Source organism: Haliotis cracherodii, unplaced genomic scaffold (assembly GCF_022045235.1).
Source record: "Haliotis cracherodii isolate W230 unplaced genomic scaffold, xgHalCrac1.p SCAF_15, whole genome shotgun sequence".
Lineage (NCBI taxonomy): Eukaryota > Metazoa > Mollusca > Gastropoda > Lepetellida > Haliotidae > Haliotis > Haliotis cracherodii.
The window spans coordinates 28724509-28740902 of NW_027266270.1; the positions used below are offsets into that span (position 1 = coordinate 28724509).

The 16394-nt window shown below is 39.9% G+C and overlaps 1 protein-coding gene across 1 annotated transcript in view; it reads right to left on the reverse strand.

Moving 5' to 3' along the window:
• LOC139462466 (uncharacterized) overlaps window positions 1–16170 on the reverse strand; it is a 30704-nt gene extending 14534 nt beyond the window's left edge. The window contains exon 1 of the mRNA XM_071244215.1: window positions 16012–16170. Within this exon, the coding sequence (XP_071100316.1) occupies window positions 16012–16090 (79 nt within the window). The 5' untranslated portion in view covers window positions 16091–16170. The remainder of the gene's footprint in view (window positions 1–16011) is intronic.
• Window positions 16171–16394: the final 224 nt, after the last annotated feature.

The following is a 16394-nucleotide window of genomic DNA, read 5'->3' on the forward strand; positions in this document are numbered from 1 at the left end:
TATATTTTTATATTTGGGTTTGAGTTGCTTAAAGCAATAATACTCATCTAAATACTCAGTACACATTTAATTTTTTCAATTGTTAGAATATAGCTTGATACAAGATTTCATTTTTCAGTTATTATTAGCGGGGAATGGGTTTGGCTTCCTGTATCGCGAATGGCTGCAAGATTGTTGTTGAGGTTAAACAATATTTACTCACTCAATCACTCTTTACCCATCCTCGATGTTCCAGTGTGTTTTATGTCCATTGTATCTCAAGACATACCTCAACAGTGGAGATGCAATGCACTGAATAATCGTATATAGATACTCTTTACCTTGTAATTGCCAAGTGATTATAGTGTTTTCTCCAGGTTCGATTAACATAGTTACGATTCAAACATGGTTACAATGTGTGAAGCAAATTCTTTGTGTTCCGCGCTTCTATAAGGCCAGATTATTCCTGAAAGAGGCGTACTCACTCACTTTTACTATGTGTTCTAAAAAATAAAACAAAAATAGAAATGATAACAGTTCACTTATATACTGACGTATTTCCTTTGATCAGGAATAGAATAAATTGGGCATGCTACACTCTATCAGTATAAAACGACAAAGCCAGAGAATTACCAGTCTCGAGTATCCGCCGAAATATATTCCATTGCCCGTAATGGTAAAAATGGCGATGTAAATTATATCAATGGGTGACTGGAAATAGTGATGAGAAAGGCAATATTCATTTGGGTTTACGGCAAACATAGATTTTTTTTATATTGTGACCCATTCTGCTCTGAATCCACTAGGTGTTTTTTGTAGAGTATTTTTGCCATTGGTTGACGAATGCTCGACCTCATTTATGAGGTCATGTTTGATCGATTCACTCAGGTTTTCACCTGGATATGTTGTGAGGATATCCTCTTGTGATTGTTCATATAGTTGTGTGTCATGGTCAAACTTTACAGGATGTCGTGCCGACAGGAAAGGTTGTAAATTCCCCCATATCGAAATAAATCATAACAATTGAATAGTACGTCAGCCATGACATACATTTCTTTATTTATAGGTGACCGATTTTTTTTTCTACTGGCGACCTTGTTTCGAATCCGCGTGACCTTCTTCACATGTCATTATTGCAGGCAGCCGCAGGTACATGTTTAAAGTAACCGTCGAGGTATTCGCTAATCTGATTTGTTTTCAGTTTGTGCATATCTCCATAAATACATGTAAAACAACGCTATGACTCATGTGATATGATTTCCACATATTTACACAAATACAGAACTGAATTGCCAAATGACAAAAAACACCCGTACTTTTTCAAAAAAGGTTGAATCCGTGATTGCTTCCCCCCCCCAGTTATTTACCACAGTGTGCGTACATGACTACTCTCCAGAGGGTTCGGGTTTCAATGGGTTCCCAAAACCCATTCTTGTCGTAAGAGGTGAAGGAATGGATCGACGATCAGGTTCACTGACTTAGTTGCGTGGGACATTACTCATGATATCAATCACTGTTTTTTCTTGTCCAGATACCAATATTTACAGGCTGTCGTGATATAACCGCGTGGAATATTGCTGCGTGCGGCGTTAAAGAGCAAACAAACTGTGCATAGATCTATAGAGACACTCTGTCGGACCGACCCTTGATTGTGAGTGTTCAAGATTTTCAACAAGGATGTTAAATGTTTGCATGCCCAGGTTAAGGTTGGACCGTGGTCATGAATAAGGCTCTAATAATGACCGAAGTTCCAGCTGCATCAACTCGGCCTAGCTTGAAAGTCATGCGTGCAGGATCTAGAGGTCATGCCACCAAGGTCAGGTCACATGGGTTGGAATTTTTCAAGGGATATAATACGAGCAAAGTTCATAACACAAATTATTTTACTCTTAGAGACCGACAACTCATGGAAGTACCTTGTGAACTTTTGACAGCAATATACGTGGCTCACATATAAATAATGCTGTGCACATCACAGGCAATGAGAGTTTATGGGATTCTCTTAAAATTTATAGGATATGACATGAAAACTTTTAATGTTTGTATTAGATAGTCAATATGAAGGACAAAGCCATTATTTTATATGGCGCAGACAAGCTGATTCTCTCATTCGTCTTGCACCGGACTCGTAATTTATTATTATTATTATTATGTATCATTTTCATTATATTTTTACATTGTGACTCTAATGATATTCTGTCTCCCAGATCCTAGAAAATTTAATTGAAAAAGGAGTCTATCTCAATTTTAAAATTGATTGGGCAAGACCAGATTACGTTTGAAATTAAGCATTGTTCAGGGCTCCATTTGGTTATTTTTTTATTATGCAGATATATGTTTTAAAATAAGATAACTTTATTTCTTTGACTAAATGTTAGTCTACATTAAGGAGTGTAAACTGATAACAGCTCCCTTCATTGTTTCAGACCTTGTACGTTTTATTGCAGGCGCCATGAACTGCTGGTTTGAACAGTTATTGCTCCAGTGTAAATTAAACGACTATCTTCAAGTGGTTGATTTCTTCAGTAGTAAATCATACACGACTGTTCAAGTCAGAAAGTGTTTCCATAAACAGGTTAAGAGCCAGATAGCGAGTCAGTCACCTTGGCCCCATCCAAGCGTTCTAAAGCACATGATCGAAAAATAGTTAAAAATGGAATGGCAAAAACTTCCCTCCCGTTACAATTTGTTCTGTTGATATTTTGTGTGTCAAATATTCGGTCGGCGAACCTATAACAATAATGACAATTGATGTAGGATCGCACATCAGGAAAATTAATTGTTTGATTGACAATATGTCAGATGAGTTGGACATTAATGTTTCATAAGAAGAAAGCGTTAAATTTCTCGTTGCATCGTTTGAGCCTGATTGAAGAGAGAACCCTTATTGTTAAAAAAATGTATCTGTGCAACGTGAATGTGTAAGAGTCACCTCCCTTGATTTTTAGTACAATCCGCTGGTGGGAACGATAAACATAATAACATGTGTTTACGGCCTTATGAAAATTAGAGTTATTGCGTTGCACATACAGAGAGCTGCTGTTTGATATCGGCTTTGTCAACAATGTCTGATTTATAACTGCAGCAGATACAAGGTGTGGTAGTTAGACTTTGCCCAATGGTCTTGTGCCAATTTCAAACCTTTGTCCAGATGGATATGTCGTTTGAGCGCCATGTTTGAGACCGAGACTGAGCTTCGATGTAAACATGGTAACAATTGATAGCAGATAAACAAAGTCATTATGAATAACTTGAAAAGAACAGAATAGAATTTCCACGTCTAGGTCTTTTTTTTTTTTTTCAAAAACGAGGGCCATGACGTTATGTGCGGCAGCCATGTTTGAGGCCGTCCAGCTTGACCTGTGAACAATATGCATTGGTGATCAAACCGGAGGACAATTTGTGAGGTCTCAGACGTTTACCACTTCGGTGAAACCCACGAGCACGAGTATGGTGCTGACAAACCTAGAAACATATTCGGAGCGAACCGGGATTCGAACCCAAAATTATAGGTTTCTGGCGCGCACAAGGGACGCAACTCTGCACAGCGTATCGCAGCGCCTTAAACGACTGGGCCACCCGTGGACCGAGCTGGAAACCGCCTTTAAGCCGGAATTCCCTTTTGGTTGTACAATACAGTCAACAGTAAATGTTTTTGGTTGGTTTGTTGTTTATTCCAGCTGTATGACGGCGGTATCACCACATCGATCCACGCAATTTGTATACGATGACAGGCATCAACCAAGTCAGCGAGTCTGACCACCCGATCCAGTTACGACATGCACAGTCGCTTTTTACGACAAGCATGGGTTATTGAAGACCTATTATAACCCGGATCTTCAAGAGTAAAAGTAAATATAAATCATATGAATAGCAAATGCAAACGAAATGCTGAAAGATTAAACTTAAGACAGGGCGTTGTGGTAAAAGATCTTATTATCGGTCAGTGATTTAGGTGAGTGTGTTGCTATTTGAACAGTATTCCAGTTATATCACGGCGTGTCAGCTTAATCTGACAGGAAACGGTATGGTGCTGACAAACACAGAAACATAATGGGATGAGGGCTAACCGGGATGTGAACCCACGCTCATAGGTTTCTGGTATGCTCAGGGGTCGCAACTCTGCGCAGCTACTTGCATGACTGGGCCAACCGTACCTCCCAAGGATTTAGATGACCACACCATGACACCGGATGCATGTGGGGGCGTGGTTGTAATTAGCATTGTTGGGTGTCTTTCTACATGCAAATGTGCAGACAAGCTGTCAGTGGCTAAGGATTTAGATGACCACACAATGACACCGGATGCATGTGGGGGCGTGGTTGTAATTAGCATTGTTGGGTGTCTTTCTACATGCAAATGTGCAGACAAGCTGTCAGTGGCTAAGGGTTAGATGACCACACCATGACACCGGATGCATGTGGGGGCGTGGTTGTAATTAGCATTGTTGGGTGTCTTTCTACATGCAAATGTGCAGACAAGCTGTCAGTGGCTAAGGATTTAGATGACCACACAATGACACCGGATGCATGTGGGGGCGTGGTTGTAATTAGCATTGTTGGGTGTCTTTCTACATGCAAATGTGCAGACAAGCTGTCAGTGGCTAAGGGTTAGATGACCACACCATGACACCGGATGCATGTGGGGGCGTGGTTGTAATTAGCATTGTTGGGTGTCTTTCTACATGCAAATGTGCAGACAAGCTGTCAGTGGCTAAGGGTTAGATGACCACACCATGACACCGGATGCATGTGGGGGCGTGGTTGTAATTAGCATTGTTGGGTGTCATTCTACATGCAAATGTGCAGACAAGCTTTCAGTGGCTAAGGGTTAGATGACCACACCATGACACCGGATGCATGTGGGGGCGTGGTTGTAATTAGCATTGTTGGGTGTCATTCTACATGCAAATGAGCAGACAAGCTGTCAGTGGCTAAGGGTTAGATGACCACACCATGACACCAGATGCATGTGGGGGGCATGGTTGTAATTAGCATTATTGGGTGTCATTCTACATGGAAATGAGCAGACAAGCTGTCAGAGGCTAAGGGTTACAGCTTTTTTGACAGGAGAGCCATCATACATGACAAGGGTCATCAACAAGCATGTCAATGTGCCACCCCACTACAATAAATGAATACACCAGCCACGTAACCGCCATGTTTCTTGTCACGTGACAGACGCCACCTGCAGGATGACCTTGACTTGTTGAAGTCTGCGCAACAGCTGCATATGTAGGGACCTAATAAATCTCAGACAAACGACATGCTGTGACTATTCAAGCATGTGCCTCTATATATACATATATATTCCGTATCTTCACGGCACCCTTAGTTCCCTCCTCCACCCACCTCCACATTTATTCCAAATTTAAAAAATCCAAAAATTCAATATAAGCAACCCCTAAAAGCCCCCTCTTGGATTGCACACACCACTTTCACCCTTTTCGGAATACAATAAATGGTCCGACCAGGCCCGTGTACGAAATACGCTACAGTCGGAAAGCGCACGTTAAATCTCCTATATCAGTCAGTCAGTATCTTCACATAAATAATAGATCGCCGGGGTAACGTGACGGCGACGATGGTGTTTACAGCGCTGGAAAAAGTATCGTATTACTGGCTTTGAATTTTAACGTAAGTACCGCTGTGAGTGAAATTGACAAAATGTCGAATCGGCCTTAAGAAATCTCTTTTCCTGTTCACTTTTAGAAACTATTGAAAACTATGAAAATGAATACGTTTATTGTTGCAGTGAATCAGTACAAAGGTACGCTCCCTCGGGTAAATAGGTCAAATTACACGTATACACTCTTTAAAAAAGAACCGCACAGGTAGTATGTAGTTCATTGTACCTGACTACACAAAAATCCGAGACAATGTTGGTGGCCTGATATTCGACAAACGGTGCGTCAAAATGCAGCCATTGTCGATTTGCAATTTCTTAAACGGCATCATTTTCATACTTGTTCAAGGAGATGCAGAGCCGTGATCGCTGACTGGGGCGGTCACACGAGATACTGAGTTCAGCGCTATCTTGCGGCCTTATGTGACATGACAATGAGCAGTTTTCAATGCCTTTAGTACAACTAAAACATGTGATTATTGAGCTCCAACATTTCATATTTGTATCAATGATATTAAAGTAAATATATCGACTTTATTAGGTACAATATGTTTACTGAAAATCTACCTGTGCGTTTCTTTTTTTTTGAAGAGTGTATACAAATTGAGTGAGTTGTGAACAATACTTCAGTTGTATCAGGGCGTGTCAGCTTGATGTGAGAGGACAACCCAAAGTGATGCCGCCTTTGAACGTTTACGGCTTTGGTGAAACTCAAGAGCACGGGTATCAAATGGGTATGGTGTCGACAAACTTAGATGATCTGGGGTAGAATTGGTCTTCAGCAACCCATGCTTGTTTTTGAAGGCGACTTTGCTTGTCGTAAGCAGCGACTGACGGGATCGGGTTATTGGCTCTTTTAATTTGCCGTGATCGATATTTCACAATAGAAGCAGCTGTGATGTGTTATTTCTCAACAGTTCTATTGTTGTGAAGTTTGCCAATAAATTAAACGTCTTCCGTGAAATGTCTTTTATTTTTCGTGAACTGTTATTATTCGTTATCAGTTTCATATCAAAACTGGAAAATGTGGTAAATTTGGGAAACCATCAAGAAACGCCCGATCTGACAAGTTGTCACCAAGTATTACAGGAATATGAGGTGCAGCCCTAGTTTATACATGCAAAAACATAATCTTAAAAATGATATGCTTTACGTCACAATCACATTGATAAGTAAGAATGGATCATTTCTTATCTCTATGAAATATGAATTATTTTAGACGATAGTTATGGTGAAACGGATGGAAACACTACCTGTGATCTGTGAAAAAGGTGGTCTGAATGACCAGTTATTGCGCATAGGCATTTCCTACCCTCATTAAACAATGGAGTGAAGCGAATTTGCAATGTTAAGAAACTGATCAATCATCAAATAGTTCGTCGTTTGAGAATCTAACCCGCGGGTGTTCGGCGTGACGAAGCCTCGCTTTGATCACCTGGCTACACATCACCCCTACAGTATGTGAATGGGAGATTAATAGACCATGAGTACAAAAGATGTATGGAGAGCGTTTTAAAAACATTAATTAAATACATGTATGTAAACATGTCACTGTACATCTGAAGTGTTAGCATTTAAGAATAACAGTGATTAAGTGCTTACTAATGTATATTTCTGGCCTAACGTCCGCTCATCCGAAATATGAACTACAAATGCCCTGCTACCCATCATGACCCTTGTTAGGGTGAAAGAGGGGGTATTGTTTAACTCTTCTGTCCTAATTATTCAAGCGATATCGAGAGGCCTGTAACTGATCGAGTCTGAGCAGGACAAATAGTGGGTAGTAGCATGGACACCGAATCTGCGCCATCGGCCATTGTAACCACCCGGTCCAATTGAGGCAGCTCTTACGGCAAGCTTGAGGTACTGAGGACGGATGTTGACCCGGTGGACCTATTTTAACCCGGATAGGACCGTCTCGGGTTTTTAGTGTGTGAGTGAGTTGGGTTTAACGCCGCTTTTAAAAGTATTAAAGGTATATCACGGTGAGTAAAGCCCGAAGTGATGCAGGTCTCAGACGTTTACCACTTCGGTGAAACCCACGAGCACGGGTATGGTGCTGACAAGGGTTTCTATTGGAAAGAGCGTCTTAACGTAGAGCGAGGGTCGGTGGTTCGATACCTGGCCGCGTCATACCAACAGGCGTTAACACATGTTACTTGTTGTTACCCTTCCTGGCGCTCGGCATGAAGGGGCTAAAACAGTGGCTGGTCGGTTCGAAGTCAGTATAATGTGTCTGAGTGTGGTATCCATGTTACACTGCGGTATGGTGTATCAGTGTGCTAGCATTATAAGACCGGCATCAGTCCAAAATTGTACAAGCAAGCATGACGCATGCATGACGCTATATATACGAACAATTATCTTGAACGCGACCCCACCTACCCCATTTCACCGCACCTCACAATGGGGGTTAATTCTACTAAATCACAAAACCGGTATATACTTATTAAATTCGATTAAGACACATCAATTACAAACACAAGTAACATTTTTAATCGTCGTTATTTACGACCAACACAAGGTAGCAATGTTTAGGACATGGTCAGTACGAAGAAGGTAGCTTGGATATCAAGGAAGCCATTGATTGTATTTATCGTGCATCCAATCGGGGTCGTTTTCAAGCAGGTAACCAATCCTTACATGTCAAACTGTATTCTTAATTGAGAATCTGTGACTTATAGATTATCCCAATGTCATAGTTTGGCAAATGTTGACATGTAAACATGTCCGTGTGAAAGAGATGGGCGTACTTTATTCCGAAAAATGAAAACAGTAAGTTGCTGGTATTTGTATCCCCAAATGTCATTGCCCGGACATTGAAGATTCACGACTGATAACGGTCCAGAAAATATGGTTTAATTTCCAATTCGTGTCATATGACTTTAGTGAGTATGGTTTTACGCCGCTTCTAGCAATATTCCAGCAATATCACGTCGGGGGACACCAGGAATGGGCTTCACACATTGTACCCATGTCGGGAATCGAACCCGGGTCTTCGGCGTGACGAGCGAAAGCTTTAACCACTAGGCTACCCGACCGCCCCATATGACTTTAGTTTAAACCATAAAATAAACTCGGTGACTTATGTTGTAATGTCCCGCTATGTTTTCAACGATCACGATAACAGCATACATATCGATCTCCAGAATGAGTCACAACATGCCAACACCTGCGCACCCATAAACGTCGCATGGTTCCCGTGTTACCCTTTGGAAACTCTCGTTTTCCCACCATGTGCAAGGTGCGCTGTTATCACCAACTGTTAATAACAGATGAATGTGCAAACATAATATACCATCTTTTGACAGGAAACTCTTTAAAATGCCTGGTTTGAAATTAAGTACAAGGGATTGAAATAGTCAGATACGCTTTCATGATTCACTATTGAAGGAATGATCTTATGGATGACATATTGGAGGTGAGGTGAGCTGAAATGGGGTTTAACGTCGCGTTCATGATTTTGCACATATATAGCGACGTGGATGAGATATAGGACACCGCCATTACCTAAGAACATTTCTGGCCAGGACGGGGTGACCCAGTGGTCACGATTCAGTGGTCCTCGATAACAATTATTCCAGGATGTAATTCTATCTCAAGTAATTTTTATGCTACATGGAGATTTACTTGCATAACAAAGTGAACAGTTCTTATCGTTGCGTATGTTTAAGGAATTTGAAGCGTTGTACCCCCCTTTAAAGCGACTGAGGCGGATCAAAGTTTCGAAAAAGTGAGATGGTGTTGGTGTTGGAATGGTGTTGTTGTTGTTGTTGATGATGTTGGTGTTGTTGCTGGTGGTGGTGGTGGTGGTGGTGGTGGTGTGTGTGTGTGTGTGTGTGTGTGTGTGTCCGCCAGTTCCAGACTCGGCAATTGACGTCTTTAAATGAGACTGAAAGGTTAGTATTAGTTCCGAACGACAGATTGCAGGCCTGGAAAACAAAATTTAAAAAAATAATAAACACTGTTACAATTAGCAAGGAACAGTTAGCAACATGTTTAAAGATCATTCACCTTTCAAAAACAAATCCATAGAATACCACAAACACAGAAACCGTATGGGTGGAATATGGAATGCTTAAAACGTAGACTATTTTAAAATCGAAAATGACACAATGGCCTTGTGTGGTAACCATACCCCTGTTCAAAGCCCCTGGCGTTGCGAACATTGTTCTGGTCGTTGTTGAGGCGTCATGTCAACTATTAGACACTTACACGGGTTATTACAAGGCTTCTTCAGAAAGACGCTTGTTTGAACGTGTTTGTTACGTCAAAACACATATATTTTACAGGGGAAAAAGAGAAAACCATACGTAAAGTGAGTCATGTGTTTGACATATTGCATTTCAAATATTACCAGAGTTAATATTATCGTAGTTTCGTCAATACAAATCATTTATTTTGAGCGTGTCAGCTTAATCTGTGAAGAAATCTTGAAGTCATGCAGATCTTAAGTCGCGTTTTCAACTTTGGCGATTCCATGACAACAGAGATGATGCTGATAAACACAGAAACGTGATCGGACGAAGTCACGATCATAGGTGTCTGGCACTTCAAAGGGACGCAACTCTGTGAGCTATTTGCGGCGTCTTACACGACGTGACCACCTGTGCCGCCTAATCGTTTCCTGTCATAAATCAGATATCCACCCCACCCGTCCAAAAATGAATGAATGAATGAATGGATGCCTTTGAAATATAGCCTCAGTTTCAAACAAGACACTAGATTAAAAACGGACTGAAAAACTGTGCAGTATAATCCTTCTGTATTAGGTTAAATTATGTACGATTAAACGAGTCTCTTACATTATCTTCATGGCTTCAAATCTCTGTTCGTCGAAGCATCACTGATAATGGCGGAATTTCAAATTCAAATAAAGGTTCAACCTACTCTCACTTCAAATCTAAAACTATTTTAGAAAATCATCTGAAAATTTTCCATTTAGTTTGGCAATAAATTACCATGTTTTCAAATATCTTGCCTCAACCTGCATGCCTATTGCAAATGGGTTGATTGAGTAAAAACCAATATAGGACAGGGTATGTGTAAATTATGCAACATGGAAAATCGGAGGTGAATTAAAAATAAATATTTATTGTCTTCTTTAATAACACGGTATAAGGTACTATAAGGTGGTACTTTCTGAAACCAGCGAATCTAATCAATGAACGTGTTTTCGTGATAAGGAAGACTGATTAGATCTACATCTGGAGTCGACAATCAGTTAAGTATATGCCCTAAAACCATGCTGTACCTTAGCGGTTAGTCCTGCACCATGACTGTAGAATATATTTATTTTATGAAAAAAAAGATCTAGAAACGCATACAAAAGCAAGTTTAGCAAGCTCAAGCTAGCTCTATTCCACATGGGGTGCAGGGGTGGCCCAGTCGTTTAAGGCGCCGCGTATTCACTCTATTCCACATGAAATCGGCATAGGGATTTTTTTTTATTTAGAGTCACGAAGGATATTGTGTAATATAAGATTTCATAGACACGATGTTAGTCTACTTAGCGGTCATTGCTTGTGATACATGACCCATCATCGTGGGTGAGACGTCGCCGCTTGAATTGGGCACAGTTGATGATTCAACAGTGACAGGTATTTTAATCAATGTCTTGAATGACGTGGAATTTGACATACTTGATTAACGACATAATAACGAATGGTGATGTATCTTGCATTGACGTGTTGATGAATTGATATACGTCAAATTCAGTATTAATCTGAAGTGCCAAATGACCAATTTATTGAACAAACCGAATCCAAAATGGAATACAAATTATTTTGGTCCGTCATTTCTAAACAATAAATGCATATGCCATGGGAGACTGAAGTTGTGTATTTTATGTTTGTATTCTATTAAAAAGACACACAATGACTGTTTATGATTTTTTCTAAAGTACAGGCTATCTATACTACGTAGTTAGGTGCGAGTTAACTAAATCATACGTCTATTCTTTGAAAGCACTACTGACAATTCCATGTATATAAACATACCGTATTTCCTCTAAACGCATACGGTTATTTTTTCACTTTTTAATGACCTGTTTATTGGAGACCCGTATACTCTACAGTAATTTAGGAACTATTCATTTTATAATCCCGGTATGTCCGGTTTCTAGGTTTGTCAGCACCATACCCGTGCTCGTGGGTTTCCCTAATATGGTAAACATCTAAGATCTATAAGACCTGCATCACATCGGGTTCTTCTCACACATCAACTTGACACGCCGTGATATAACCGACATACTGCTTAAAACGGCGTTAAATCAAAATCACTCGCTCTTAATGTGGTTTCTAATTGGGGATTTGATTCTTTGTATTGCTTTGCTAGATCAATCGTCAATTGGTGGATCCTGCACTTATTAGAGAAAATACGGTACAACTTACATTTACAACGAAACACCAGCTATACATTTAACGTAATCGACAAATCAGTTTCTAAGAATAAATCACAAAGGCGATAATATGAAATAAAATGCCCAGAGTGGTAATTTCGAAGAATATGCAGAGGAGGATCCAGGATTTTGAAAAAAGGGATGCAAGTCACGACGTCAACTTGCCGATGGGGCAGTTAACACATTAGATCCCCATCCCACCCCACCCCCCACCCCCCCAATCACCGATCCGCCTGTGTGTATGATAATATATTTCAGCATATTACTATATAATATATATTATATTATTATATAATACTAAATATTTCAAGGCTTTGCGTATTTGCCCATGCTGTATGTGTCATAGAAAAAGACCCTTTATCCATCATGTTAAATATCTGTCCAATTTTAAATGCCTCTCGCGCTATATACTTTGCATGCCATGAACGATAAGCCTGCCAGAATATTAGTGTGTGTGTGTGTGTGTGTGTGTGTGTTTAACCCAAAGGCAAAGCAACTATAATCATGATGTTTGTAATCATATGGCAATTACCCTACAAGTTCACACCGACAATACGTGACACTTTCGCGTCGAATATAAAAATCGTATTAGCTTTTTATTAAGCGGAAGTAGGAACATATTTCCTTTGTAAAGTTTAAAAAACCCCACCAAAATACAAAAATATTACAACACACACACACACACACACACACATATACATTGATATATTGCACAGATGGTCGAAAGGGTAAAAAGGTAGTGTTTACCTAATTTACCTTTCTTCAAAATATAAATAGAATATCAAACTATAAATGATATAACGTAATTTCCTATTGTATCCAATCATACATCATCTATATTTGTCTTAATTATATATCCGTCACTCCGGGGCCTCTCCGTGAGAAATATTAGGAGAAAAATTGGGTCACATGTTTAGCCCCAGGCGTTCAGGGACGCTCTGCATTCTCATGGCTTGGTCGACTAAATGAATAATTACACATGTCATATACGCTGTCCTTTTCAATCAATCACCTTTACCTAGAGTACCGGTTAATTCACTTTCGTGGCTTACGGCATGCACACGGGCAGGATAGAACAATATCAAACTAACAATGACATGGGCTTATTGGTAGTCATCGACTCATCCATAAAGACAGCAGGATCTAAAATAACACGTTGCCTAAATACGACAAATTAGAAATTTCCTTCGGCACACGTCAGCAGTACACAGTGGATAAAACGTATCTCGCAAAAGAAAGAAAGACAAAAACATTATTTGAGTAAGCATTGAAGAGTGGCCTTTGTTTTTCTACGTCAAGCCAACACCCATACGCAGTTTATGAAATTACTGCTGGATGGTTTTAGCTTTTAATATATGTATGTTATGACTTCACCGTGACAGGTCGTTGTAACAGTCTATGTGATATTATCAGGACTGGTGATACGAACACATTCATCGAAGCATCGTGTTGTATACATTAATTATGTATATGTATCTAAATAGTTCAGACTAAGTATATGTAATTAAATTTATTTTTAACATACTCTCCGTTGATTGGCGACTGACTTTGTAGTCGTATCAAGTAATGTGGTTAAATTAAACAATCACCTGATGCATGTCACGTCACAGTATGTATTCCTACACCAGGAATGTTTATCAATCTCGTCATTTGTGTCTGCTTTGATATATACAACTGTTTCTGGTTAAACTATGGTAGATAAAAAATGTTTTCGATGACGAATTTAATCTTAAGGATTGACTGTGTATTATTTTCGATTCATGGAGGTATGAATCGAAAATCCGATGTTCATACTTTTGTAGGAATCCGCTATGCGGATTTATACAGTTTGCTCATCGGTTTTCCGATTCATACCTCAATGAGCTGGAATAAAATACATAGTCAATCCTTATATAACTTGATCGTGTTTAATATAATCTGTGTTTATTATAAGCATCCGTTTTCCTTCCTCGTAACGTTCGACACGAATGATTCTTTTCAAAATAAAACTTAGTTTTCCTTTCCGTTTGTATACAGAGAATTACGAGACCTTTCTGGGTACATTACCTGTAAGCCATTTTTTAAAGGACTGAATCGATTCATCGCTCGCATCCTCATTTTAGGGGACGTGAACCGAATTCGGTGTCGTCTTACTTTCTTATAATGTTTTTATCCATTTTCAGGGCCACTTAGCGAAGAAATCAAACGTCCGTCAACATGGCCGCTGTTATACGCATACACACCGCAAACGCGCATGCATATATGCGTACATCGAAGTTTTCATTCAAATTGAACCACACCAAAGACCGCTGAAATCCATGTAACCATGACAACCTGGTCGAAAATTCTAAAGTATATTAACTGTCAGTATGACATCGTGGAAGGTATTCAGTTCATGCGCCTAACAACAGCCGTATCGGTTAATTTACTGATGAAGCTAATTCAGTTGTATGATGCCACGCACGATCCTGTTGCGCTAGTTATCACATGCTCTGGGGGATTCTGTGACTCGGCATAGTTGATGCGAGTTGTGAAGAAGCGATTGTGTGTTTTTCCAGTTTTTCTTCTTTTGATTTATTTTAAAGGTGTTGCATTTAAATTTAAAGTCTCGAAACCCTGACTTTTGATCATCCAACGAGAATGCTCTGCTCGTGCTGAGAAGGTTTGAAATATACAATGACCTGTGCGTGTCGCTGATGAGACATGCTTTCTATGATGTCTTGCACGAGTTGTATTTAGTGCTCAAAGGAAAATGTTGTGTATATATAGAAATGTATTAAAAATTGAAACGTAATCATAATTATGACAATGGCTGTCACAGATTGTCTTCTTACATGTGTATACAACAAAGCGATGCCGTTTTCGTGGGCAAGATTACATTTCCCAATAATTTGTAAAAAGAAAAATATTTTATAGGCAGAATAGTGTAATTAATAACTACCCCTCAGACTGTCTGTTTCTCCCTCCTTTCTTCTTTCACCTGCCCTCTCCCTCTCTACATCCCTCCGTCAATCCGTGCAGACACCATCGCCTTTGAAGTATTGACGGTAGGCAATATATCTCTCTCTCGCCATTTCTCCCTCCCTCTTTTTCGCCCTGTCTCTCCCTATCTCCCTCCCTCTCTCTCTCTCACTCTCTGTATGTTGGCTGCACAGAAATGCTACCACGTGTAGGTACGTCGTGAATGTACAACGTATTTCAAACAGGAACGAACACAATGCAATGCCAAAAACAGAAGATTTATCTTACAGCAGGGCTTGCAGTGGTGTGCCGGTGAATTTACATTTCAAAGCCCACAGTGAAGTATTTAGACGTGTTTGTTATTTGCAATATGCTTGTAACCTTTCCGTTCGTCTTAACGGTGACAGCGCGTGACGTTTAAAAGGATTTTCAGATTTTCCAAAAACTCGTGACGGAACAAGTACGCACAAACGTAGCATTAAAAAAGGAAACTCAAAACAGTTTTTACAACTATGTTATTGTGACATTATTTACATATCCAGAAACATGAATGTTGTCGCTTATCTAATGCTTTCACCCAAACGACGTGATTGATAAAATCGGATTATATTACGGATGTTGTTTAAAATGTCAAAGATGTTTTTTGCCCCTCAAGTCTTGTACATTGACTGGCGAATTCAAATAAATATGTTTTTGGGGTGGGTTGGGTGTTAGGGGGTGGACACACCTTCCACCACTACACACCACGCCCTCAATCCCGTTCCGTTTTCCGGGATTTACCTCTGAGTCATTATCGCACACCAGTCTCACATGTTCATACAATTTCTGATATCATTTTTATCAATACCTCGACTTCAGTGGCTAATAAACAGTACATACTTAAACTAAAGGTTGTCCGTCAACATTCACTATCATAAGAGTCATTCAAGGCAAAAACAACTGTCAAACTAGTAATTACCCTAAAAATCAGGCAAATCACAAATAAGGTTAGGACGAGACAATACAGTTTTACCTGTAATGGCTTATCGATTAACAGTTAACGTTTCGGATTATGAAATAAATCTTACCTGAGTATCTAACTCCACACACACATAAACACAATAACAGCAAAGTCCATCTCGACACACGGAATGTTTTGCTATCCATTTCAAATGCGCTGAAAATTCAATGATCAATCGTGTCCATCAGTTGAACCAATGTTCACTGCGCAGCACACCTGGTCACGTGACGCCGCCAGATCGGGCGACAGTTTGATCCAGATTGCAGCAAACGCGAAAAATGTTGTGTCGACAGCTTGCTTTGTTTACCGGCGATGTTGACGCTCGGTACGTTTGCTTTAAGTTCAAATTGTGTGGTATGTCACAAACGGCTAGGCCTGCTAATTTGTTTGAACGACATGATTTAATTTAGGCCGCCATACCAATCGTTACTAGTTAAGGAGGCGCAGATC